The 25,806-nt window shown below is 31.3% G+C and overlaps 2 protein-coding genes across 4 annotated transcripts in view; one reads left to right on the top strand and one right to left on the bottom strand.

Moving 5' to 3' along the window:
- LOC113398532 (synaptic vesicle glycoprotein 2B-like) overlaps positions 1 to 14,357 on the top strand; it is a 30,905-nt gene extending 16,548 nt beyond the window's left edge. For all 3 annotated transcript variants that reach the window (XM_064216926.1, XM_026637309.2, XM_026637310.2), the window contains exons 2-11: positions 8,031 to 8,160; positions 9,235 to 9,294; positions 9,831 to 9,926; positions 11,133 to 11,266; positions 11,775 to 11,965; positions 12,055 to 12,203; positions 12,282 to 12,681; positions 12,836 to 13,098; positions 13,447 to 13,606; positions 13,742 to 14,357. In XM_064216926.1, the coding sequence (XP_064072996.1) occupies positions 8,124 to 8,160; positions 9,235 to 9,294; positions 9,831 to 9,926; positions 11,133 to 11,266; positions 11,775 to 11,965; positions 12,055 to 12,203; positions 12,282 to 12,681; positions 12,836 to 13,098; positions 13,447 to 13,606; positions 13,742 to 13,925 (1,674 nt within the window). In that variant the 5' untranslated portion in view covers positions 8,031 to 8,123 and the 3' untranslated portion in view covers positions 13,926 to 14,357. The remainder of the gene's footprint in view (positions 1 to 8,030; positions 8,161 to 9,234; positions 9,295 to 9,830; positions 9,927 to 11,132; positions 11,267 to 11,774; positions 11,966 to 12,054; positions 12,204 to 12,281; positions 12,682 to 12,835; positions 13,099 to 13,446; positions 13,607 to 13,741) is intronic.
- Positions 14,358 to 14,599: 242 nt separating this feature from the next.
- On the bottom strand, positions 14,600 to 23,084 carry LOC113398531 (uncharacterized). Its single transcript, XM_026637308.2, has 5 exons — positions 22,585 to 23,084; positions 22,192 to 22,268; positions 21,925 to 22,107; positions 20,981 to 21,039; positions 14,600 to 20,901 (listed from the first exon to the last, which is right to left on the bottom strand). The coding sequence occupies exons 1-5, from the start codon at positions 22,755 to 22,757 to the stop codon at positions 15,436 to 15,438; spliced, it is 5,958 nt and encodes a 1,985-aa protein (XP_026493093.2). The 5' UTR covers positions 22,758 to 23,084; the 3' UTR covers positions 14,600 to 15,435.
- Between the last annotated feature and the right edge of the window lie 2,722 nt (positions 23,085 to 25,806).

Genomic DNA, 25,806 nt, shown 5'->3' with positions numbered 1-25,806 from the left:
CAAAGTTAAGACTTGTTTAGACTTGGTAATATTCTTATTAAAAGTAGCTTAATCACATTTCGTAAAGCCCATCGTGCGTGTGCAAAGTATTACAGTTCCCAAAATTACAATACGTGAACGATGCCTATTATAATTTATATCCTATTTTTGTATTTAAAAAGCGACAATTTCTATCTCACATCCATCATTCATTGCGTACAATCTGCAAAGGAGGATTCGTTACGATCGATAAACAATACATCAAAGCCTAATTACAAAATTATTCAAGTGCTTAAAAATGTAAAAAAAAACATTATTGTTGTTGTTGACACAAGTATTGTTGATTTTTTTTTTGAAATATTAATGCACATTTTTTTAACGATCATTTGAGTTAGTAAACGAAGTAGCCTGGAGTCGAATGTTTCCTTATACGCATGAAACTTTGATTTTAGGTGTGCCGTCATCTATAATCTTACTGATTACTGTTTGGACCCAAAAATCACCATTTCTTTTTTTTATTTAGCAGCAGACGACGTTTGCTTATATTCTGGTATTTTGTTGTAAACAAGATATTTACTAACTATAATATATATGGAGTCGAGTAACATACAAAATAAGTTGTATTTATCAGTAATTATATTGCATTTTTTTAGAAATTTAATATTTTTACCATTTTCTATGAACATTAGGTGCCACTGTATACGTATACATAAGCTGTGAGATACTGAGAATTAAAAAGATCATTTAGATCATAATTATAATGAAAATGATAAATAGAATATATATTTTTTTCAAATCTATTATGTACACATAATTTAAAATATATTTTAAACCTTATTATAAAATATATTACAATCATCATCATTATGTACACAAATGACATAAATTATAAGTAGTAACATTACAGCAGCTACCTGCCCTACTACATAAAAAATACTAGCTGTGCCTGCGGGTTTACTCGCGTGAAGTTTGGATTGTGACTATACGAGTACAAAAATAGGCACACGCGGATATAGTATCAAACTCGGTTACGTTTTTCTTCTGGTCTGCAAATGACAATGTTATTATAATCGGTCTATTACTTTCAGTTTATCGATTACAAACAATGATCTTTCATCTTTATATCAAATCAAATTCCTCTATTCAATAAAGAACCATTACACTTACTTATTGAAAGTCAAAGAAACAGCAAAATTAAAAAACGTTTTAAATAAATATAAAATTATTAGTTAATGTATATAGGCTATATCAATCTTATAAGAGTAATCATCGTGTAAAAAGGTTAATGTCAGTAGACAGAATAAGTACAGTTTCTAAGAATTCTAAATACGACGTTGCAATTAATCAATTTTTTATGCTTTTTACTGTAAAATGCTACGTTTACAATTTTTTTTGATAGTTTACCATCCGTCTTTATTTAATATAAGCCATCGGTCTTATATGTATGTACGTAAGTATATTAAATAGTAATGATAAAATATAAAATATCAATATATATTTTTTAATTTAAAGCGTTATTAATTAATGACTTTGTCCATATAAAGATTAATACTAGTATTCAATGACGGATTTCAAGGAAAACAAGAAAATTTATTCAATTACAGTCGAACAAGTTCAACTTGGTTTATGTCAAAAATTTGTAAATTTTTTAATATTACTACACTAGGCGGGAAAATTTATCTCGAGTAAACAACAACAATTGTTCGGGATGACGACCTAAATAATGTGATAAGACAAATTTAACGTACGAATATGCGTTAATAAGATGTATCGACAAAGGCTCTTGTCATTATCAACGTTACTGCTCTTGCGTGAGCCTCTGGAATTAGGCGTAATTAGGCAAGGGAACGGATGAGCTGACCCTGACGGGGACGAGCCTTGTTACGGCAAGCCACATGTTATGACATTTTGTGTTCTGTCAGGATAATGGCATTACATTTAGAACCGCGTAAAATACTGAAGTGCAGACACTCTGTCTGCCTTTTTTCTATCTTTCTTTGACGTGAATTCTTTATGTAACAAGAATACGTGTCGAATGGAAAACTTACGTATAGTAAACAAAAAATATTTTTCAATTTATTTATTTCAAATGAATTCTAGTTTTATATAGTTTTATAATTTTAATTAAATCTATACCGTTTTTAGGTTACTTAAACACCTTTAGTAAATATACCAATTTTAACCCTGACCTATGCACACACCTCCAACCACGGCGACTAATAAATAACAATGTCAGCCTCGCGTTACGCCACATTCGCGTGTAGAAAATAAGGTAAAATAAAATGATCCCTTCATTGCGACATGTGCGCTACCTTTTTATATATGTACTTATTATTTAATTATAGCCGACTTCTCGGTATCTAGTAATTTTTTTTCCATTACCTTTAAAATATATTTAGTTATTTCAATAATTTCAAAAAAATATTTTAATACTATTTAAAACCGGTTATTAAACTCGAAAAAATAATCAATTAGATATCGGACTTAGGATATAAGGAGAACGTAAAATAATAACGTCCCCTTAACGGAATAACGAACAACCTTAAAAACTAGATATCGTTGTGTAGAGGAGTGTGTTAAAACACAGGTGTAATCCTCGCTGTACCAAATTCTGACACGTCAAAATCTGGATTTGGAAATCATGTTCATTACTAATAACTATACGTGCTTTTAGAAGTTGTAACACTGCCAACTTTGTCATTCCGCGCTACGATTGAGAATTTCTTGACGGAAAATTATTTTTTTCCTAAATCCAACCCACAATCTAAGTTGCAAGCTTGCCACTTAGCCAGAATGAGACGTTTAAAATATTTATAAAGATTGCAGCTCTCGACTTTCATATGACCCCATATAAAGTTATTTTAAAACATATGCAATCTAAAATAATATTTACACGCGTCACAAATAAAATGTCTGTCGAAGTCTGCCAAAAGAGCCAATTATATCAGGATTCGCTATACATATATCGTTACCAAAGATCAAAGTTGAATTACTTAGCAAAGGAAAACCATTTTATGAATATACCCTGAATTTATTGATTTAAATAACTCTATAAATACACTTAGCGTAATAAAAAAATGGCAAACAGCTTTAATACAACTTTTATTTTATTGATTCTTTATTTAGATTTTTTTGCGCCTCATCTTGTGATCTACGTGTACATCCGATAAACACACAGCGTGAATTTGAATTTTGTTTATCTTGGTTTTGTGGTTGGAAATACCACAATATTATTAGCGTACCTAGAACACATCTTGTTGACACTAAAAAGGACGTCAGAAGCTCCTAGGTATTCTTATGCATCTGTGGAAAATATATTTTGTTGCAAAAGTTTTATAAAATAAATATCGTCAAGTTTTAAATAAACGATATTTTGCAACTTTAATTATATGAATGCTTAGATGCAGTTTACCGCACTCTAAATTAATGTTCAAGATTTGATATACAATTGTCTATCTCAATTATACGAAGGGGATCTCAGTAAATTGGTTCAACGACTTGCACTGCTCCTACGCATCAATGCGAATATCGGAGCGTGTTACGATGATTTATTAATGCAAGGCGATCTAACGGCGGACATCCGCAAATGACTCAAAACTACTACATACTACTAAGCCTATTATACAATTCTCTTGAGGAGTCAGTACTTACAGCCTCGAATTTAAAACGAAGGTTAACTTTTTACTGATAAATTGACTCCTTCGTTGTGTGGTCCAGTAATCGTCAATACTTTCTATTGCTGAGTTTCAGTTTGAGGATGGAATCAGGACAAGGAGTACTTCATCTTAGATCACAAAGTTGACAGCTCGTTCATATAAATAATTTGTTTATATTGTTCACAACAAATTGACGAAAGTACATATTTTCATTTGGGTGACCTATTTTCCTACTGCAATAAAAAAGCAACTAACCCAACTTGTTTATCCGTGTTTCGTTATATAAATTAATCTATCTAAATATTTAATTATTGTATAAATTATCTTTTTTATTTCAATGAAAACTGGCTTGTTTAAATATAAACGAAAATTCAAAGATTAAATATCGAAAGCTATACGAGACAACAAATACAAGGTGTCGAGTACACCTTGTGTTTATAATCATTAGATACAAGGATTTATTTACTTTTATATAAATGAAAATATTATTGAAAATATAACATTCATTTCATTAGGTAATTTAAATCGACCTATTTGTATAAGATTATAGTTGATAAGACTAATTTAGTATAATTCAGATTAATTCAAGTTAATAGGCATGCTATGTTTCGTATTTTAATGCATTATTCTATGATACAATGCCAAGGATCTATTGTATCGTTCTTACTCAACATCACGGTTTGTCAGCCTCCTTTAATGAGGCAAACAATTTTATACTGCGAAGAGAAAAATATCTATTTAGTATTTCACTAATATTATTTGTAAATTTAATTAAGATAACTAATAAGGATGATATTTGAATTATATATTTCACGCTGGTTCTAATGTATCATATACTTATTATATTATTTATTGAAAACATTACATTATTTAAAATTCAAAATGATTGTCTATGTTGAGTTTAAAAGAAGGAAGTGCTCTTAAAATAAAGACAGATACGAACCAACATTACAACAAGATTGCTAGACAAGATTGTGGTCCAGTTACATAGAAATTTGTCTCACGCTCCTCATAAACATATCCTGTGTTATTTGTTATTGTTACTCACGCGGAAGAACGTAGTAAAAATGCACTTAAGGACGAATAAGTAGATACAGCGATACATGCGATCCTGTTAGTACTAATTTACAGTGAATATTGTTTACGCTAATAGTTACCTAGGCGAAGATTTATACATGATACGAGGAACACAGATATAGGTATGTGTTGTATATTTTGTATTTAAAGTCCTTTTACAGATTAATAACGTCTTAACTTTATAAAAGAGTAACGAACGTCAATTCAACTCAATTTAATTTCAGCTATACGTTACGATATATGTATTAATAATTTTTGAAGATTCTGTAGATTTTCTGATTTTGTAATAGTTTATCCTTTTCGTTCTATTTTATAAATAGGTATATTTAAGATTCCATTTACTGAAATATAAATCCTTAGCGGTTACATGCACTTGGAATTGATTAAGAACCAATTAATTATTATTATTGTTCATTTATTATTTCAAGGTTCATAGAAATTTTTAATGATTGTAAATAGTATACGAAAGTAATATCATTTTCATCTTTAATGCATATTTTTTGAGAAAATCAAGGGCATCCTTGTCAAGTGACGATAAAGTTGGTCTATAATTGTTGAGCAACAATAAAATTCATGATCTAAATTGTATTTTCAGAATATTTTAATTCATAAGACTATTAAAGTCTACGAAGAATTTTATTAATTTAAATATCTAGATCCATTACAATATCATTGTATAATTACGTGCACGAAATGTTGTGATTACATCCACTCATAATTTACTATTTTTCAAAGAACGATAATAATAAAATAAAAGTACACGAAGAAAGTATTAATTGTTTTAATATGCATTTATCTTATAATAAATTTATTTTTTCTTAAATAATTGATAACTTGTCTTACTCAAAAACAAACGTTTACGTGATTTATATCTTGTATAATATATTACGGCCACTTTTAAAAGTTGCCATAATATTTTAAAGTCTTGCTTATAAATTTGAAGTAAGTATACTTAAAGTTATTACATTTTCAATTCGTACTACCTATGTTAACTGACGCAACGTCATACATTCGTCATTGTTTATTTTTACTTCAGTGTAATTTTGTTTTTTTTTTACATGTGTCTTTATTAAACTATAAATATGATCTTTTTATAAGAATCTCGAACGGGCTGTGAAGAGTATAGGGAAAAGATTACTACATTCCGTCAGATATTATCCGCGCCAAACTAGATCTGCCTGGTTGCTTGCCATGCGGTGATGGCTGTTTCCCGCCCATTGTTCGCACGTAATTATTAATCGGTGGTTTGTGCCTATTAATTTAACGTCCATCTTTTCATGTGATGACTAATAGTGAAAACTGAAATGGCTGCCTTGTTCAATAGATATAATCAATTTATTTAATTACATGCTTGTATTCCAATCGAAAATGTCTATATTTGGTGAGTAAAAATTCAAAGCACTTAACATACTTACTTTCTTTTGAATGTATGACTGTCAATATTTATATTAATATCCTTTTCAAAGCCTTTCTATTTATCGACTACTTTACTTACTGGGTTAATAATTAAACTTCCATGCTCTTTAACAACTCATTTAAACCGACTTCAAAAAACGAGGTATGGACATACCTCAAATCTAAAAAAATAAAATATTTTTAATTCTAGTGAATTCTAGTGAATAACAGCTAGTGCTGTTTCTAATTTTGGTGTCGGTTTATTTTTTATAAATTATTTTTATATTGATATGAATACAATTTTAATATGTAAATCATTTGTACAAGACGTTAGGGCGATTTAAAAGACTAGTAATGCCATCTATACAATTTCATGAAAATAAAACTAATAACTGACATAAATTACACTAAATATTTTAGAAAACAAGTCTTATACTATATTTTTTAAGAAGTTTTTCACTTATTTCATATGATAATTTCGTTTCACTTCTATTACTTGTAAAGACTTGAAAGTGATCCGTTATAATTAAGGATGACTTGGTCGAGTTTTTTTTAGATTACGTGTAAAATGAAAACTGAGATTTTTATTTCTATCTATATATTTATAAAGGTCTTTAGTTTCTAACAAATGTGGTTTAAAATATGTATTGGAAAATGAAGATATCAAAGACTTGTGAGTATACATATTCACGACTGAGCGTTTTGGATAGCTAGTTTTTTTGTTGTTGTTAATGTTAATGCTATAAAATGTGATGAGTGATGTTTTCATATTTAGAACTCTTACAGACTCCGTTTTGATGTGCATAAACTATGCTGGAAGTTACGTCCGGGTTATTTTCTCTTTATTGAAATTTAATGACTAGGTGCGTATGATCCGACATCGCGACATCTATATCGGGCGTTTGACTTATATTGTACCATAAATAACTTGAGGTGCAATTTTTCATCGATACAAAAATATTCTGTTTAAATTTATTGATCTTAACGTTTATATGTATTCTATCAATTTATGTTCACATTGAAAAAGTATAAGGTCCATTGTAATTGCACTCATAACAAGTATTTCACCAACAAGTGTCGTAGAATCTTCATGGATACCAGCGTTACTTATTTCTAACAAAGATTTGTTTTTGTGTATAACGAAGTAGTATTACTATGATTTGTGCAAAGTTCTAAATAATATATACATGATTATTCGTGGATTCTAAATTCTTTGAGATTGTCATTTTAGAAGTATATTTCTAAAAATATACTCTACTCTAGTATACCCCACAGTAGAGATAAGTTGTATGCTCCATATTTCTATCGATTTATTTCCAAATGATTTTTAAAATGTATTTTAATATCCTAAAGATTTGAAGCTACAAAGTTATACGATACAGATGTTTCAAAAAACAAGACTGACAAACGAAAGCGACATTCGCTGATACTAACTTTAATTATTTACTAATAACATATATAATCGAAATCGCCAATTTCTTTATATATCTTTTTTGGACGGATTTGATCCAGTTTTTTGTGCACATTTATGACGCAGTTTCCAATCACATACGTCTCGTACTTTTATAATATACTTAATCAAGAACGACAATTTGATCGATGTTTACGTACGTATTTGTTATGTGTAGAATTCAAATAAAATAAAAAATTCGATATATTATTTCGATTTTACATTCTAACTGAAAATTCGCTCTCTATGAAATAAGTTTTTATTTAGGTGAACAAGAAGACAATTGTTCGAAGTCTTTTTTAATTTTATATATATACTAAAGGTTTATGACTTTCCAAAAAAATCACGGCTCTAAAGTATACTGAATTTTTTTTAACAATTTATTTAAAATATAAACATACTACTTATATGTGTGTTGTTTATATATATATATCTATGACTTCTTATATCAATGAAATTTATATTTTTGACAGACGAGCCGTGTGCCGTTGGAAGCAAATCCACAATCACTGAGCGAGTTTTAGTCCGCGACACCGCCGGCATACACCGCAGACCGCCCGCATAGGATGATAGAAACTGACCCTGGGCCTAAGAAACCTCACAGTGAGTATTAATCTTCTATATTCATGACATGTCAGAATATAAATTACAAAAATATACGTCTTATAATTCAACGAAGATATAATTAATGTATCAATGATTTAAAGATAAATGGATACTATGTGTTTTTATATATTATGAGCGGTTGTTTTATGTTAATAATAAATATAAAATAGAATGTTTTCTATCAGAAACACTGTTATTAAAATAATTTGTAATTATTACTGTAGTATATGAACATATTAGATAACTGAAAAGGGGACCAATTTTAACAGCTCAGAATCAGAATTGTTATTAACATAGAATAATATGCTACTTAGATTTATATATTCGAAATATATCAAGATAATAATAATATAAAATAAAATTGATTTATTTAACTACTAGAAAAATTAAAATAGATAGAATATTTATTTAAATAAGAATTATTAACATTGAGGCCTTAATTATATATAAATAAAAATTACAAATAGTTACTGTACAAAACATGACCAAACGGTATAGCAATACCCCGTTGAGTAGAATTAAATATTTTTTCTGTAAATTTTAATTTTATGATATGTTTTAATACTTTATAATAGATTAAACACTTTTTGCATTATATATTGTTATTACATTTAATTATTTGTTATTAGTTCTTACTCTTACATTTAAATAACAATTACATTTAAATAAGTCGCAACTCTATTTTATTGCTATTTTATATTAACTTTTGACTTGACTACCCACCCAGAGGCTAAAAGGATAACTCATTGGATAGAATACATAAAACTAACCGAGGATAGCGGGTTTCGACCCGGGAAAACTGAATTTTGGTGTGTTTATTTATAATGCATTTCATACTTGAAGGAAAATATTGTAAGTAACCCTGCATTGTGTCAGATGTCATTACACCACGTTTCTATCCACCAATTCGCACTGGGTGCCCGGTGCCCGGTGAGCAGCCCGGTGGTGTAAGCTCTAGCATTTTTCTCAAAAAGTAGAGAAGGCCGTGGTCGAGCACTGGGGTTACTTTTTTCTTATATACTACATATGAAATGTAAATTCGAATTATAATTCAATTTGTATTTGTTTCAGATTGTGATGTAAAAACTGAACACCAAATAAACGGACCAAGTTCCAAAACTATTGATCTTGGTAAGTTAACTAAAATAATGTTAAGAAGTACAACACTAATAAAAACGCTTATATAACTACCAATCAATAAACCACAATTAAAGAATTATTTTTAAGCTATATCTGTATACAAAAAATACTTTTTTAAATTTAAATCAGTACTTACGGAGATATTATGTTTGAAACAGCACATAAGAAGAACAAACTGGCATAAAACAGTCAACAGATCGTTTAAATTTATACTGAATATATTATAACACTAACTGATGTCTCAGTATTGAAAGAGGTCGAACCCTTTATTATCCGTGAGATACGGGTCGAAATTAGAGACGAGTCTCTTTTGCCAGTTTTTATATAATTTAGTATCTAAATATCGATTAATAATATCTTTAATATTTGAGAGGTATTTTCGTTACGTTGACTCTACATAGCATATTTTCAATTAAGTAATGGTTAAAGAATCTTTATTTTCAAACGAATTACATAATTTTATTGTGATTATAATAAATAAGTAACGGTTTTACTTATATTTGAAATTATTTTTGTTCATTTGTCAGGCGTCGTGCCATCGCTGAAAACACCGGCAAAGCTCGACCCAGAAAAGTGCCCGAACTCGGAAAAAGCTGACTTCGAACGGGCAATCGAACTCACTGGTAAGTAAATAATAATAAATTATTTGAAAAATGTGTTTTTTTTTTTACAACACTGTGCTATGACACGAGATATAACAGACATTTTTTTAAAGTAACAAAGTGTCACTTTTTTAAAACAATTCAAGTAGACACACAAAAGTGCTATTCGTCATTTTGTTCGTGTTGCCACTTGACCCATAATTTTAATCTCCTTTTCAAATTAAATTACAAACGTGGTATGTGTAATAGGATCTTCGACGTAGCTTTTGTAAATAGAGTAGTAATTTGAACGAAGAAACAGTAATGAGTCGATTTATGAATGAAGATCGTCCGTGCAGCATATTTTCATATCGTGGTATCTCGCAGTAAACACGCTACTGCTTCTGGGAAGTTTGTCGTATGACAAACAGATTTGTTTACGTTCGTACAGGATATGCGGCTGTGGCAGCTAAAATGTGAATATGATATGAAAAAAAATATTGCTCTTTAATATAACACCTTCTTTGTAAAATAAAGAAAGCATTTTAGATACGATTTAGCATTCCGCTTCCTCAGTTCGGTCTAGCCTTAGCATACACCAAAAAGATTTCCTGTATGCTTGCCTAATGATTGCCGAATTGCTTAAGAAAGATTTACGAAAACCTATATTTGTATAAGTATATAAAAACGTAACACCATTCACTGATTAATCACGAAATCACAGAATCTATAAAACCTACAAAATTGTAATTTGGCAGGTAGGTTTCTAATAGGGGGTAGACATCCACTAAGAACGGATTTTACGAAATTCTACCCCGAAGGGGGTAAAACGGGGGTGGGAAATTTGTGTTTTTTAAATTTCACGCGGGTAAAACCGCAGGTTCGGCTAGTTACTTATAAAAGAAGTGCCTTATAAATGCACATTTCTGTTTTAATTAGCTCGCATTAAAATACAGCATGATTATAAGAGTACATACAATATACATACATACTGAAATATTATTATTACTGAAATATGCCTATATATGCCTATGTTACTTTTGAATAAATACGTTTTCCAATGGTGAAAGAATTATTAAAAACTGGTCAAAGGTTAATATATTTTTGATCACAAACTAAATTTTCCTCTAAATAAGTATAGTTAATCCAATAAAAAATCCAAAAGCTGCGTATCCCCGTCGGTGTCTGATTGCAGTATTTTGTAATTATTATTAGTGAAATAAACTATGTGATTTATTTTATTTTCAGGCTATGGACGCTTTCACTACTTGTTGCTTGCCGTGTGCGGTCTCGTCAGCACTTCAGAGGAGATGGACGTCATCTCCATGTCCTTTATCCTACCTTCTGCGCAGTGCGACTTAGAACTTACCACACAGACCAAAGTATATAATAATACAAATATATATCTAGCTACTTAAATTTTATTTTCTCAAACTAACTTGACATAAGTATTTTTTTTTAAATAATATTTAAAAATTATAACACAATACCAACACTCAAATTGCGTCACGATTATTGATCTTGTGTATAAAATTATATATATGATACAGTGATGACACAAACATTTCACACAGTGCGAATTTTAAGAATATAATATATACACACAAGTTCAAGTCGAGGAGGAAAATTTCATGCTATCAACAAACATTTCGCATCAATATTTGTTTATCCTAATTTATTTATCAATAATAGGTTATTCCCATTTTTTTGTAAAAGTCATCTTAGCTTAGAATCTTAGATTAATGTTTATGTTTGTAAAAATACACTAGAAAACGTAAACTTAAAACAATATAATTCTGCTATTTATGTATTTATAAATCTTATGATTGTAAAAATTAAATGAGAGTCTCCTTTTTTAGTTGTAGTTCTTAAAATTGTACTTTCTTACAGGGATGGCTCAACAGCATAATTTTTATCGGGATGATGGTGGGCGCATACGCGTGGGGCTCGGTAGCGGACTCGTTGGGACGCAAACGCGTTTTAATCGCCATTTCCATCATCAACGCACTGGCTATAGTCGCCTCGTCATTCAGCCAAAACTATGAACTCTTTATGTTTTTCCGATTTATGAATGGCGCCGCGTATGTATTCATGCAATAGACATGATTTTCTAGATTATTCTAAATGTATATTTTGCGTAACATGACCCTTGGAATAATTTCTTTTATAGTTTGGGAGGTTCAGGTCCAGTTATCTGGTCCTACTTTGCAGAGTTTCAGCCAAAAAAGAAACGAGGTGCGATGTTGAGTTTCATGGCAGCTTTTTGGACTCTGGGAAATTTGTTCGTAGCTGGCCTCGCTTGGGTCATTATTCCAAGTGGTATGTATTTATAGCTATAATAAATATTCATTATTATAAAAATATTCTCTAAATAACTCTTAATATTTGTCGTTACAGAAATCGGGGGCGTGACAGGTGGTTTCGTCTACAATTCTTGGCGTATCTTCCTACTGGTCATGTCACTTCCTTCCTTTTTGGTAGCTGCTTTGTTGTTTCTTCTACCAGAGTCCCCAAAGTTTCTCATATCAACTGGACGTCACGAAGAAGCCTTAGAAGTATTTCGTGGTATTTACATGATGAATACCGGCCGGGATAAAGATCAATACCCAGTCAAACAAATTTTGGTAGACGAACCTTTACACACCAAACCAGAGAAACAAATTGAAGCGAAAGAGCCTAAGTCCAAATTGAGAAGAATGATGAGTGATATCGTGGAACACAGTAAACAGCTGTTCGTTCCACCAATACTGAAATTTACTACGATCTCTATAACAATAAACTTTACATTCCATATAGGGTAGGTCTAAGGTATTTTTTTTATTTATATGAAGACAAAACTTACATTGCATACTACTAAATCGCCTATACCTAGACAATTAAAATTATTATTATGAAATATCTGAGAATATATCGAGATATGTCATATATTATCATAATTTAAAATATTTCAGTTACTACGGTCTCATGATGTGGTTCCCTGAAATGTTCAACCGTTTTGACGAGTGGTCGCGGACGCACGACAACGCTGAAGCGGATATCTGCCAAGTGACGGCCTACGTCACTCAGTTCGGCACGCACTCGGCGGAGGCGCGCTGTGACTCGCACATACACTCGGATGTCTTTATGGAGTCACTTATTACTGTGGCTGCTGCTATTCCATCAAACATATTCGCGGTACTTGGGATGGACAGGCTGGGCAGAAAATTCTTCTTAGGTGAATTCTTAACTCGATCAAAATATAGCTTTAAAGAACATTAATAACACGGCTGGCACTAGACAATCTACTACTCTACAACTAATATACAACTTATCCTCTATTTTAAATTTAAAAAAATGTGATGATCTTATCATTAAATTTTTTTTTAAAAAGTGGAATATACAAGTAAATTAGGCACTGTTAACTAATTTAAGACACCTGTTAATATTTTCGATTTAGGGATATGTAATTATTAACTATGTGAACCTTATTAGAAAAAATAGTATGCGATCCAGACTTTTATTTCATTGAAAGGGACCACCTATATGATTTAATCTAGTATTATATAAATATAAACAATTTTAGTGTTCGCAACATTTTCGGCGGGTCTCTGCTCGGCGGCAATGTACTTTGTGTACAACAAGACTAATAACCTTATCGTGAGCGCCATCTTCAGCTCCGTCATCTCTTGCGGAAACGCCTCCCTTGACTGCCTCATCACTGAAGTCTTCCCTACTAACTTACGGTATTTATTGCTTTAGTAATTAAATAAATTAGTACTAATGTAAGCATGCATATTTTTATTAAAGATCCTAAGTACCAATTTCTTCAATCTTTGACTATAAAAATGAAAGCTAATTCAAAAAAATTACAATTCTAGTGCAACGGGAGTAGCTGTATCCATGGTAGCAGCCCGTCTCGGTGGTATCATCGGTAACGTGGTCATCGCTGCGCTGCTGGACCAGTACTGCCCCGCTCCGACGTTCATCGTCGCCGTGCTGCTCGCTGGCGGCGGCCTGATGTGTCTCTTCTTACCCAACACTACGAGACAAGCTTTACAATAACCAAAATAAATTCGCAAAAAAATTGCATCATATTAACTGTTCCCGCCAAATACAGATAAAATATGTTATAAAAAAGTACTATGTTATTTTTATAGATTTAAAAAAAATCATTTCACGGATATTTTATTAAGCAGTTTTTTTACTCCGAGCCTCGATAACTGTAAAATCACTTTTTGCCTTATATAATTGATGTAGATAGTTTCTTATAAATATTGTAATATATCCTTAATGATGTAATCATAATAAATCTACTTTTTTTAAATGGTCCTTTTAAAAATAATAAGACTATAAAGAGGTTGTCATATCGTATTAAGAAATTGCGTATTTTATTGAAAGTATTGTAGGCTAAGTTACCGTCAATTTAATTTATAACCATTATTAGCAATTGTATTAACATGTTACGAATTTATAAATAAAAAGAAAGTTAGAATATCTTAAATGATAATTTAGTCGAATAATCACTTACTAATAAGTATGTAGATTTTACTAGTAAGTTTAAATGATCGTGTTTTTTTTTTAAATACAAGCACCTGTACAACAAAGCAATTTTATTGAATTCTATTTCGTTTTGCAATATTTTAAGTCAGAAAGTCAGAGTAAACACATTTTTATCAAACTTTTTAATGAATATTTATTTGAAGATTTAATTTTAAGATAATTAATAAAATAAAAGATAAATTTGAATAAAGTTTATTTATTAAAACCTTAGACTACACAAAAGTATATTACTAGACTCCATTTTTATAGTTTGATCTAGATTCTGACGTAGATCACTCAAACAAACAAATATGTGCCTTTGACATAAACATGGAAGTTATTTCAACAAGTATTGTACTTAACTTTAAACTCTAACATATAGTATTACATTCATTTTACACTTAGCTTATCACCAAAAGGCGTAAACTAATGTTTATGATTGACAGTTTCCAAAAACTGAAAATAACATAAATTGCTCATACACAACTCAAATAGCACGAATTAATCATGTACAAATTTTGTGAATTGTACCTAATTAATATTTTATTCAAAAGATTACTAAATGTTATAAAAATATTATAATATACCTAACTTTTAATATATTACACATCGGATCCAACAATACATAATTCAATTTAAATTTACAATCATAATCCTTATCCTATTTGCTATGCAGTATTGCATATTATGATATTTGTTTGAATGAAAAATTCAGATATAGTTCAGCACAGCATCCTTAGAAGTTCAGTTCACACTCTATTATTTACACTGTCACCTACACACGTACGTTCTGAACGTCAGTATAATTTCTATTAGCTTTCAGTAACTTTATTATATTTTTAATAAAAAATAATAAATCACAATAAATTTGTGTACATAATTGTACAATTTTCAAACCTATTGATAACATAACTGTCAAAACTTAATCTATTGCACGTTTTTTTTAACAGTTATCATAAAAGGGTAAATTACTAATAAATATTTATCGTGAGATATTATTTAAAAAAAAATTAAACTTTTTGAAATAATATACTTAGCTGTTTTCAGATAAATCACTTACAGATAATTGCATGTTAGGTTGTAAGGGTATTTCAGCAGAAGTTTCAGATGTATCAGAACAAGGCGTAAGTAGTCGTCGAGACCACTGTCCGCTGTCCTCATTCTCAGACTCTCGCACATCAATTGACGAGGGGGAACCTATAGTAGATTCTACGGATGAAACAGTTCTGTCAGCAACATCATCTGTTAAAATTGGCATTGATTTTCCGCCGGCCTCTTCGTCTGTAAGTAGAGGCATAGAAATTGGACCAACCGCATGGACATCTGTCTCTTCTGTTGTGGTAAATGTCATTTCTGTATTTGGTGAGGTTAATAAGGATGTTCCATAGTTATTATTGCTCAGTGGATCTGTAGTCTTCGGCGCTATCCGAGGATCAGTAACTGTAATCGGTAATTCCAAAGACGTTGGTACGGTTTGAGGAGTAACACCAATAACAGCTAATCCATCTTCCAAATTAGAAGGCACCGTTGGTTCACTGTCACCTTTTGTTGGAACTTCAACAGGTGTCATTATTGGTTGGTGGAGTGTTGTGCTAGTTTCTGACACACGACAATGAACTGAAACATTGGCATTTAGGTCTCTAAAGTCGGGTGCATCATCCCGTGTAGTTTCTGCGTGAAAAACATCACTGTTAGCCAAAGCTGCTTCTAAAATATCTCTACGTTCTGGTTGAGGAGCAATTACTGGTAATGGTTCAGCCATAGGTACAAGCTGACTATTTTCAAGAACTAACGGCCGATTGTCTATAACTGTAAATGTTCCATTTTCCTCTACACATAGATAAAACGATCCTGTAGGTCCTCCAAAGTGTTCTCCAGGTACTGCCAGCAATTGTCCATCAGAAAGAGGAGCAGGAGAAGGCTGTGCCGAAAGCTCTGGTTGTGCTAACAATGATTCTTGTCTAGCAATTGCCGTCGATGGTAAGAGCTCTTCAAAATTATCTAAATCAGAAAAGGTGGAGGCGGACGCATTATTTGTTGTACTGGAAACGTTAGGAACCTGAGGAGGTGCTGTTGTATTAGAAAACGGAGCGAGCGCTGGCATTGTTGATATTGGTGCGGGCGCAATAGCTATCTCATGCTTAATTTTTTTTGATGGCGTTGGAGATTCGCTTATTTGCTTTCTCACTCTCTGCTTTTGTAATGTCGGAACGACTGTTTCTGTAGGAGATATAGTAATAGACTTTTGAACTATTATTTTATTTTCTTGGGGTGGTGTTGGTGTTTTCTGTATTATTTGACCAGTTCTTTGTAAATGTTCAAATTGCGCTGCAGTTAACTGCATTACTGCACCAGATTTTTGTTTTAAAAATATCAAAGGTTCTGATGAATTCTTTTGTATAGCTTGAACAAGTTTTTTGGGTTCTGTTGATAATATTCGTTTCGGTGCTGGCCTTATTTCTGGAAGAGGAGCTATGTTTTGTGATGTTGTAGCAATACGTCCCCCTACTATTAGTTGCCCTTTAGAAGTTATAATAGCGCTTTTTTGTTTGGGTACAATTCGTGTTTGTGTTTTTGTAGACGCCCCTGTTGAAACTAAAGATTTTTGAACTGATCCAGAATTCGATGTAATCCGATGTGTAAACGTTTTAAGTTGTGATAAATTTGGTTGTTTGTTGGGAAACAAAATTTTTTCATGTTCTGGTGTTAAAACTATTCTTGACTGAGCTCCTTCAGCATTTGTTATAATCATTACAGTATTTCCAGGAGTATTAGCACCTGAAATAGATGGTACAAGTTTTGCGGAAACAGGTTTATTTTCAGCTATAGTTGTGGGAGTGTCTGGTCCTTTTCCAACAAGTACGTGAGCTTTTCCAGTTTGTGGATCAATTACAATTTTTTGTGTTCTACTTGGACGAGGAGAACTCGGCGTTGGCAAGATTATAAACTTTTCTGTTTTTGGAGTATTTTGAGGGACTGGTTGTATCAATGTTTGGGGTTGTTTAATTTCTTTTATTGAAGGTTCAGATTTTGTCATAATAATTTTTTGTTTACCTGTTGTTTTATCAATCACTAACATTGGCTTGGCACCTCTCAATTTTGATGATTTTGAAAGGATATTGGGAGTTGTAACTTTAGTAACTTCATTATTTGGATTCATAAGTAATGTTTTGATTTCAGCTTTCGGTGTCACTGTACTAATAGGAAGTTTCTCATTTTCAACTACTGTTGGTTTCGTTTTTACAAGTTTAGGCGGATTACTTGAATTTGTGATTATATTACCGTCTGACATCACTATTGGCATTTTCTCGATATTTTCCGGGGTTAAAATATCGTCAGAAATTACTATAGGCATCGAATTTATATCAAACAAAGCTTCTTCTTTACTCTTGGTTATCTGCACGGTTTTATTTTCACTTACAAGTGAATTTTGATGAGGTTTTATTTTCTGCAATTTCGATACCGGCTTCGTTATTTTACGGATTTTCGGTTGAATTATAATTGTATTTGTATCTCCAACAGTTTGTGAATCTGTTGTTGTTTGAATTGTATATGTTTGGACCGAAGATCCATCTTGTGTAGTCTTGTTCGAACGAGATAATATAATTTTATCAGGTGTAGTAACTTCAGTAATATTATTTAATAGGTTTTTATTAGGTGTAGTACGGCGTATAATTATTTTTTGTTTAGGAGATTCTGGTTTGGCTTTTATAGGCGACTTTCCGACATCGAAATTCAAAATTTTTTCTTTTCCAGGAACAATAATTTGTTTCGTAATGGTTTTTTTCGCTGTAGTTAATTTAGGTAAGCATGGTTCCTCTAAGATTCTCAATAGTTTTGATGAATTATTTTCTAATTCTGGAGTTTTACGAGCTGTCACAAGATCTAATTTGCAATCATTTGTTGAATTATTTTGTTCTACATCTAAAGTGCTTACTTTTAATTCATCCTCGTTGACTTTCACACTTACTTTTTTTGGTAAATCTATGTCGGGAATTTTAATATTGTGGTCAATCGTTTCAGACATCTGCACTAATGATTGTGCTGCATTTAAGTTTTCACATTTTTCTTGTTCTGTCTCAAAACGTGAATTAATATTTTCATTATTTGAAGCAATGAGAGCTGCTGGTGGAACTACTATATTCGCAGAATTACTTATGTCAGCTATAGCAACAGTATCATCTTTCTGCAAATTTAACTCTTCTTTATTATGAATGGGGCTATCTTTTAATGATGTGTCTAGGGTTCCATCTTCATTATGACTTTTAATTGGCACTTTATTCAGAGTTGTTGTTGGTAAATTTATAAGAGCTTCTGCTACTTGTAAATCGGATTCAGATGGGGTATTTTCAATAGGGAAAGTGTTACTAGTTTCATTTGATTCAACTTCTAAGTTGCAATCATGGTTAGATAGTAATTCACTAATCTCAACTTCATTAGTAGTATTTTTTTCGATCTCCACACTTTTAATGTTTGAAGGCTCCGAAATATCAACTTCATCTTGTACACTTTTCGATACTTTACCTACAATTTCTTGTTGTGACTGAATGGTTATATTTTCGGTTCGGCGATTTTTATCTTCTATATTAGATGAATTATGTAATTCCTCATGCTGTTCATCTATTTTATCGCCTTTGTAATCTATTTCATTGTAACCATTTACATTATTTGAAATATGATTGTCTTTTATATCATCTTCAAATAAATCTTCAGGAGGATCATCACTTATTACCTTCGTTACTCTATCAGCTTCTCGAGAAACACTTAATAATGCATCAACGGCAGATGCGGTTGATTCGTTCATAAAAGGTTCATAAGGTTTTTGAACATTACTATCTGGAAATTTTATAATTGGTTCAATATCCTTCTTATTTGAACTTTCCGATATGGTTTCCAGTAAAGTATCTTTTTTGTCATTGTTAATTTCTTTTTTAAGATCTTCAATAGTATTATGATCGATAATTTTTTCCTCTGTTTTATCTATTTCATTTATAGATTCAAGATCAGAATTTATACAATCTTTATCATTGTTTTCAACATGTTTACTTATGCAGTTAACATCGCTTTTGGTATCATTTTCCGAATTTAGAATCTCGACATTACGTTCTGTAACATTGCCAGTCACATTTTCAGAAAAATCTGTCAAGGTAAAAGTAGTAATCAAATCATCTTTTGATTTATCCACATTAAACTTTTCTAATTCTCGTAATTGTGCTGCCTCAGCTTTCATTTTTTTAAGTTGTATTTTTGGTGCTAGACGGGCAACTTTAACATTGTCTACTGAAGGTGAAATTCTGATTTCAGGAGAAGAAATTACTTCAGCACCATTCATTTCATTGTCTGTAATATCCATTCTCTCCGCGGCATTTAGTTGTTCTGCTACATATTTACCTATTGCATCTTGACTTCTAGAGTGACGACTCCGAAAAAAAGTCTTCGTTTTAAATATTGTTTTTGGAGGTAATGGATCATTTAAATTTTTTTTTTCGTGTGCATTTTGTTCTTGTAAATTCTCTTGTATTTTATCTGGGGACTTGACGATCGAAGGTTCCGGAAAATTTTCCTCGACTTTTAGAGGCTCAGGCGCCGATGGTAGCTCAGGAAGAGTAGTTTTATTGAGTAATTCAGCAACTTCTCTTGCCATTTCATCTTCATCAACACTAACGCTTTTAGTTTCCCCCTTTCGTTTTGATGGGTTTTTTATACGAGGTATTTTTCTGCCGATATCGGCTTCGATTGGCCAGTCTTCATCCTCACAGAACTCATATTTTGAATCACTTGATGATTCTGGCTTCTCTGATCCAGATACATCATCAGACTTTTTCTCGATTGGTAACACTACTTCTACAGGGACTTGAGCACTTGGTAATTCTGCTGGTGTTGGTACTGCTGGAGATTCTGCTGCTATGGGAACTTCTGGAGATCCTGCTGTTACCATAGCAGATTCATCTGTGGAATCATCATCACCATCATCCCAATCAGCTAAAAGACTGCTCTTAATTTCCTCATCAGTTTTAAGTTTTTTTACATCAGGAGTAGAGTCAGATTCTGCAGCGCGCTTATTACTAGGGGATTTTTTCGATTCTTTTTCTGGTTTTGCCTCTTGGCGTGGCTTTTTTTGTTTATGTGTTTTGCTCGCAAGAGGTGTAGAATTAGGTTGTTTTGTATTTTTCTTTCTAACTGGAGATGGTGTATATGAAGAAAATGTAACACTATGACTTTTGTTATGTAAAATTAAAACATTTAGACGAGTTGTTGTAAATTGACATGCATGACAAGCATATATCCCAGAACTAGACATTGTTGGTGTATTCAATGTCGAAACTGACTGTTGTTTTTCAGTCTGTTCATTTTTATTTTCTTCCGTTTTTTCAGTCACCTCTAAAGGTTCAGAGCCAGCTCGACTAGTGGAAGGCGTTGAAGCATTCTCATTAGTTTGAACAGGAGTTTTTGACCCTTGAAGCAAGATATGTACCTTGTAGTTTGTTTTTTCTTTAAACTGAAAATAAGTAAAATGAGAGAATTAATAAAAAATTCAGATTTCATTGTATTCATATTAAAAAGTAGATGTTCTTTACCTTTCTCATAGGTGTAGAAAGTTTAGATGAATCTGGAATCCTTCCCCTTCCACTTTTACCTATTAAGAAAACAATTATGTTAGAAGATATATCAATTTAATTACATAAAAATTTTACAGATCATATTTACTAGCTAAAAAAAAAAATTGTACCGTGTGTACATAATAGATTGAATAAATAAAAAAATTGAATTTAAAAAATTTTTGAATAATATCCATGGATAAAACGAATACAATGAATAAATGGACTTAGTATTTATTGGCAGGATATATAAAAACTAATTGTTATTTACTGACATACTCTGTAATTAAAATGGCAGAAAAGAGTAACTACTGAGTTTCTTGCCAGTTCTTCTAGGTAGTATCTACTTTCTGAACTCATGGTAGCTTTAAATTTAATTCAAAACAGTGTAACATGATGATTCAAAAGTGCTTTTGCGATCCTACTTGAATACAGAATATTTTGATTTTGTTTACTTTTAAAGTTATTTTTCCACAAGTACAACAATGGTGTGTATTATTGAAATATGTACTACAAGATCTAGTTCCTTATACATTATTCGCAATGCAAATTAGTGCTCATTCCATTTATGACAAGTATCCTAAAGTTTTCATATTATAAGCTAGGTAACAATATTTTTAAGGAATTAAAATAAACTAATTAAAATAACTACTAAAATATAAATAAATAAATATTGGACAATAATATTTAAATATATTTTACAGATTTATTTAAACTACTTTTTATAATTGTCCATATAACCCAAATTTATTAAAAAAAATTAATAACAAACTTTTTAATTTATATTCTTACTTTGTTTATCAAAAAAAAAACTGTTTTCTATTAACAATGTGTTACAATTTTACTCAGTGATATGATTAAAGTTATTTCAGTTAGTTAGTTATGTTAGTGATGAAAGATGAATTGATATAGATTTGAATAACCTTTTTTAATAGAGCCAGGTGATTTCTTTGATGGCTCCCCAAAGAGACCTGCATAACTTTCTTTTTTTGTTTCTTGAAACTCATCTCGTGTGAGAATTTTTATGTCCCCACCTACGGCAGTTTCAGCTCTTATTACATCTTCTGGGAACTTCTCCATATGTCCATGTTTTGTCCTATACATATCTGAAAAATACATAAAAATATATAAAACATTGAGTTAAGGAATGCCATTAGCTATGAAATTTTAGCTATTAGTTGGTAACTTACATAATCCTTTATTGATGAATTCATTTTTGCGACTGCAGTTATATTTAAAAATACTGCTTAGACTTTTCACATATTCACTGAAACAAATAAAAATAGATCAGTTATACTTTTGTTGTTCTCATATAGCTTTAATAATAATGGTCACAATTTTAAGCAATAGCAAAGAATATTATAGGATCATTTTAAATGTAAATATTCATGAAATAGTATGAATAGTAGTTAATAAAAACAATTTCTTGTTGCAATTACATGAAAGAAACATATTTAGTGGAGTCAGATAAAACATAATAATATGTAAATAAAATCAGTACAATGGTTTAGCATACACTATGTTAAACAATCATGTATACGATATAATATTAACGTTGCATAGGTTATATTTTGTAAACTTACTAGGTATCTTCTTGGAAGAACTTGACAACTGCAATAGGTGGCTTTCGAAATGATGGCAGAACATCGGGTGGTAGCTTCTCAGAGCCCACTACTTCTCCCGGCCACCAGCATGAGCCCAGCTTCACCCATACTATATCTCCGTCTAAATAGTTAATTTCAGTCTGTTCACTCATCACTACTATCTGTTTAGGCAACACGCACGACCATATTTTATTCTATAGTTACTATAGGTCGAAAGGACCTGTTACCATAACATACCAACAACAAAGAAATAGCTTTTCAACTTTGTCACTTCACTTTGTTTAGTCAATTTCAGAAATAAAGTTCGGCAGATTGTATTCTATAATTGTCAAAGTAGTTGCAAAATAGTACTTGTAAATAAATTCACCGACTGCGTACGAAATAATTTCATACGGCACTACAGGTGGTAGCCCTGATTCTTATATTAAATATAATAAATAGGTAACTTTTAATACGAGGATAATAATTAATAATTAAAATTATAAAAAACTTATATTAAAACAAATTTAATTCAAAAAATTATTACTAGATATTATATAAAAGTTATGAATTTGATAAGCCGGAAATATATAGGAGTACAGCGTCAGCAGCTACCAATATGATATAACTAATTTGTGGTCAATGTTGCAAGAAACTAACTTTAAAAAAAATATAAATTTGAGTATAATCACAAATAATCAAATTGAGATAAACAATTATTAATTAATATTTCGAAAACAATAAATAAATACATCTTGATACTCCCTTTTCTTCTCATGCGTTTATTCTAATAATAAAGATTTCCATAGAGATTCCAGTCATGGCATGCATTCACATCGGACGCAATCTTTATGATGCTTGTCAATGAGAAGCTCTGGGATGCTACTTATTCATAATTAATATCTAACTTTTGATTTGCCCAACCTGGGTTGACTGCTGCTCAATACAACATGGCCGTAGGTTTTAGGAGTTTATATGTCAACGTGTAAATTATTTATAAATAATAATGCCTTTTTGTGATATTCGATTTTTTTACTATAATTTTAGATTTATACTCCAATTTAATTAAATGTATAACTTTTAGCTACAATTAGCGTTTTGACACTTATGACAAAAATTAACAAAAATAATTTGAAAACAACGTAATTATTTTTCTTGTAATACTTTGGTTTTTCATAACTTCTTTTTATATTTCAATTTGTTGTTCTCAAAAACTAAATTCACTAGAATCCTTAAAAGAATATTATTTATACATTTATAATACGAATTAAAAGTCTAAAAGGAATTTTATATATACGATAAGATCGTATGATATTAATTACTGAAATTATTATTAACTTTAAATATGAAATTTCACTTTGTTATTAAACTGAGACAGGAAGACAGAGTTACAGAGAAGCTTTACTTTGCACATTAATAATAGTTTTCTAAAATGGCGATTATTATAACATAACCTATTTTTTAATTATTTCTGGAAAAATAGTAGGTAATAATTTAGATTACCTGCGTATTGTGTTTGTACATAATTCGAAATTTAGCGATTTTTTTAAATTGAGATATGGTAACTTGCAATGCCGCTACCTTACATTATGTACCTCGATCACAGCACTCAAACTGTGTCAAAAATATATATATATCTTCAATGAATCAAGTACATATAAGATTCTATTTGATAACTAGCGATTTGATTGCAAACAACAAATAGACATAGCTAAAAAAACATACTAAAACGTTATAAAAAGTATGCTTATACATAACTATTTAGGGGCAAAACAATTAATTAAATGATAACTGCATCATTATTTCACATTTTGTAAAAAAAAAAATTCCTAATTTCATTCTTTAAGTGGCGAATTTTTAAAACAGTGCAGCGTTCGCGGAGCTTGGGCGAATGAGGACTCGAGCCCTGATCCGTAGCAAGCATCATCATCAGCAAGCCTGGCGACGGAGGAGCCGCTCACACTCGAGTCGGTGGGTGGAACGAAGTCACGGCATACTCACATTGAGACTGACGCTGGTGCTTACCAGACATGATGGTTTCGGCAGGTAACTGCATTGGATAGCGAAGCGAAAGGTTACGCTCTCTTGCCAGGGTGGCTACGTATCGAACACGATACGTCACGCCTTGATAAGTGTGCTGTGGGCCCCAGAAATATTTTCTTAGACCTCTCCTCCACTTGGATAGCAAAGATGGGCCAACCGTCGAGGCGTCACGATAGCATGCGAGGCACGGATTGGTGCCGCTAGTTTTTTTACTGAGTTTTTTAGTGATATCAAAGAAATAAAGGAATGCGCATCAAATTCTGTTAGGCAATGTTAAACGCAAAACTCTTTAAACCCTTTTTTTGTCTAACTAATTATTATTCATTTTAGATTCTCATCTTTACTTTACCTGTAGTTTGACTAAGTTTTGATAACAATACATTATACAAGTCATGGCATATTATGCAAATCGTGATCATCATTATCACCAGCACGTCAGTCTACTCTTCTTCTTGCTAGTATAGTACTGCTCTGGAACTAGGCCTCCATGGCACGCCACCGAGCTCAATCTTCAGATTTCCTCCTCCAGGCCATGCCCACTGTCTTATGAATTTCATCGTCCCATTTAACTTTAGATAGATATAACCTGCCCACTACAGCTTACTAATTAGCTGAGCTATGTTGGTAACCTTGGTTCTTTGACTTCTAAGAGAAACTTCGAGCATAGATCTCTCTACAATGATTAGCTATGGACGATTCCCAAATGCTGCCTTGCCCAACTGCATCCGTCTCTAACTATAACTTTATTTCTTTGTCAAAGTTGTTTCTGTTGTACCTGCTTTAGGCATAATTACTCTGTAATAACTTCGAGGGAGACTCATAATAGCATACCCATTTTTTACCAAACATCTCGACTATTTATTTAATAGACATTATTTTAATATACATTTATTGGTAGTTTACGTTTACGCTGGTATTCAGCATCAGAAATTATTTTATTAATTTTCGCTTTCTAGTCTTATGATAGAACAAAACCAATTGAATACGGACAACATGTTTTGTATTTTTTGAAACAATAAGATACTTGCATACCTGCGTGATTTGACCGTTTTTTTATTAAATAAGTTATTATGCCTAACCTAAATTGGTGCGAAATAGCAAACGATTGCCAGTATTTATTTCTGTACTGCATTATAAAAAAACTACAATACTTTTTTTGTATTATTTTATTGTTTTGAA

Source organism: Vanessa tameamea, chromosome 14 (genome assembly GCF_037043105.1).
Source record: "Vanessa tameamea isolate UH-Manoa-2023 chromosome 14, ilVanTame1 primary haplotype, whole genome shotgun sequence".
Taxonomy (NCBI): domain Eukaryota; kingdom Metazoa; phylum Arthropoda; class Insecta; order Lepidoptera; family Nymphalidae; genus Vanessa; species Vanessa tameamea.
Note: the sequence above shows the minus strand (reverse complement) of the source record. Positions and strands in the feature narration are given on the sequence as shown.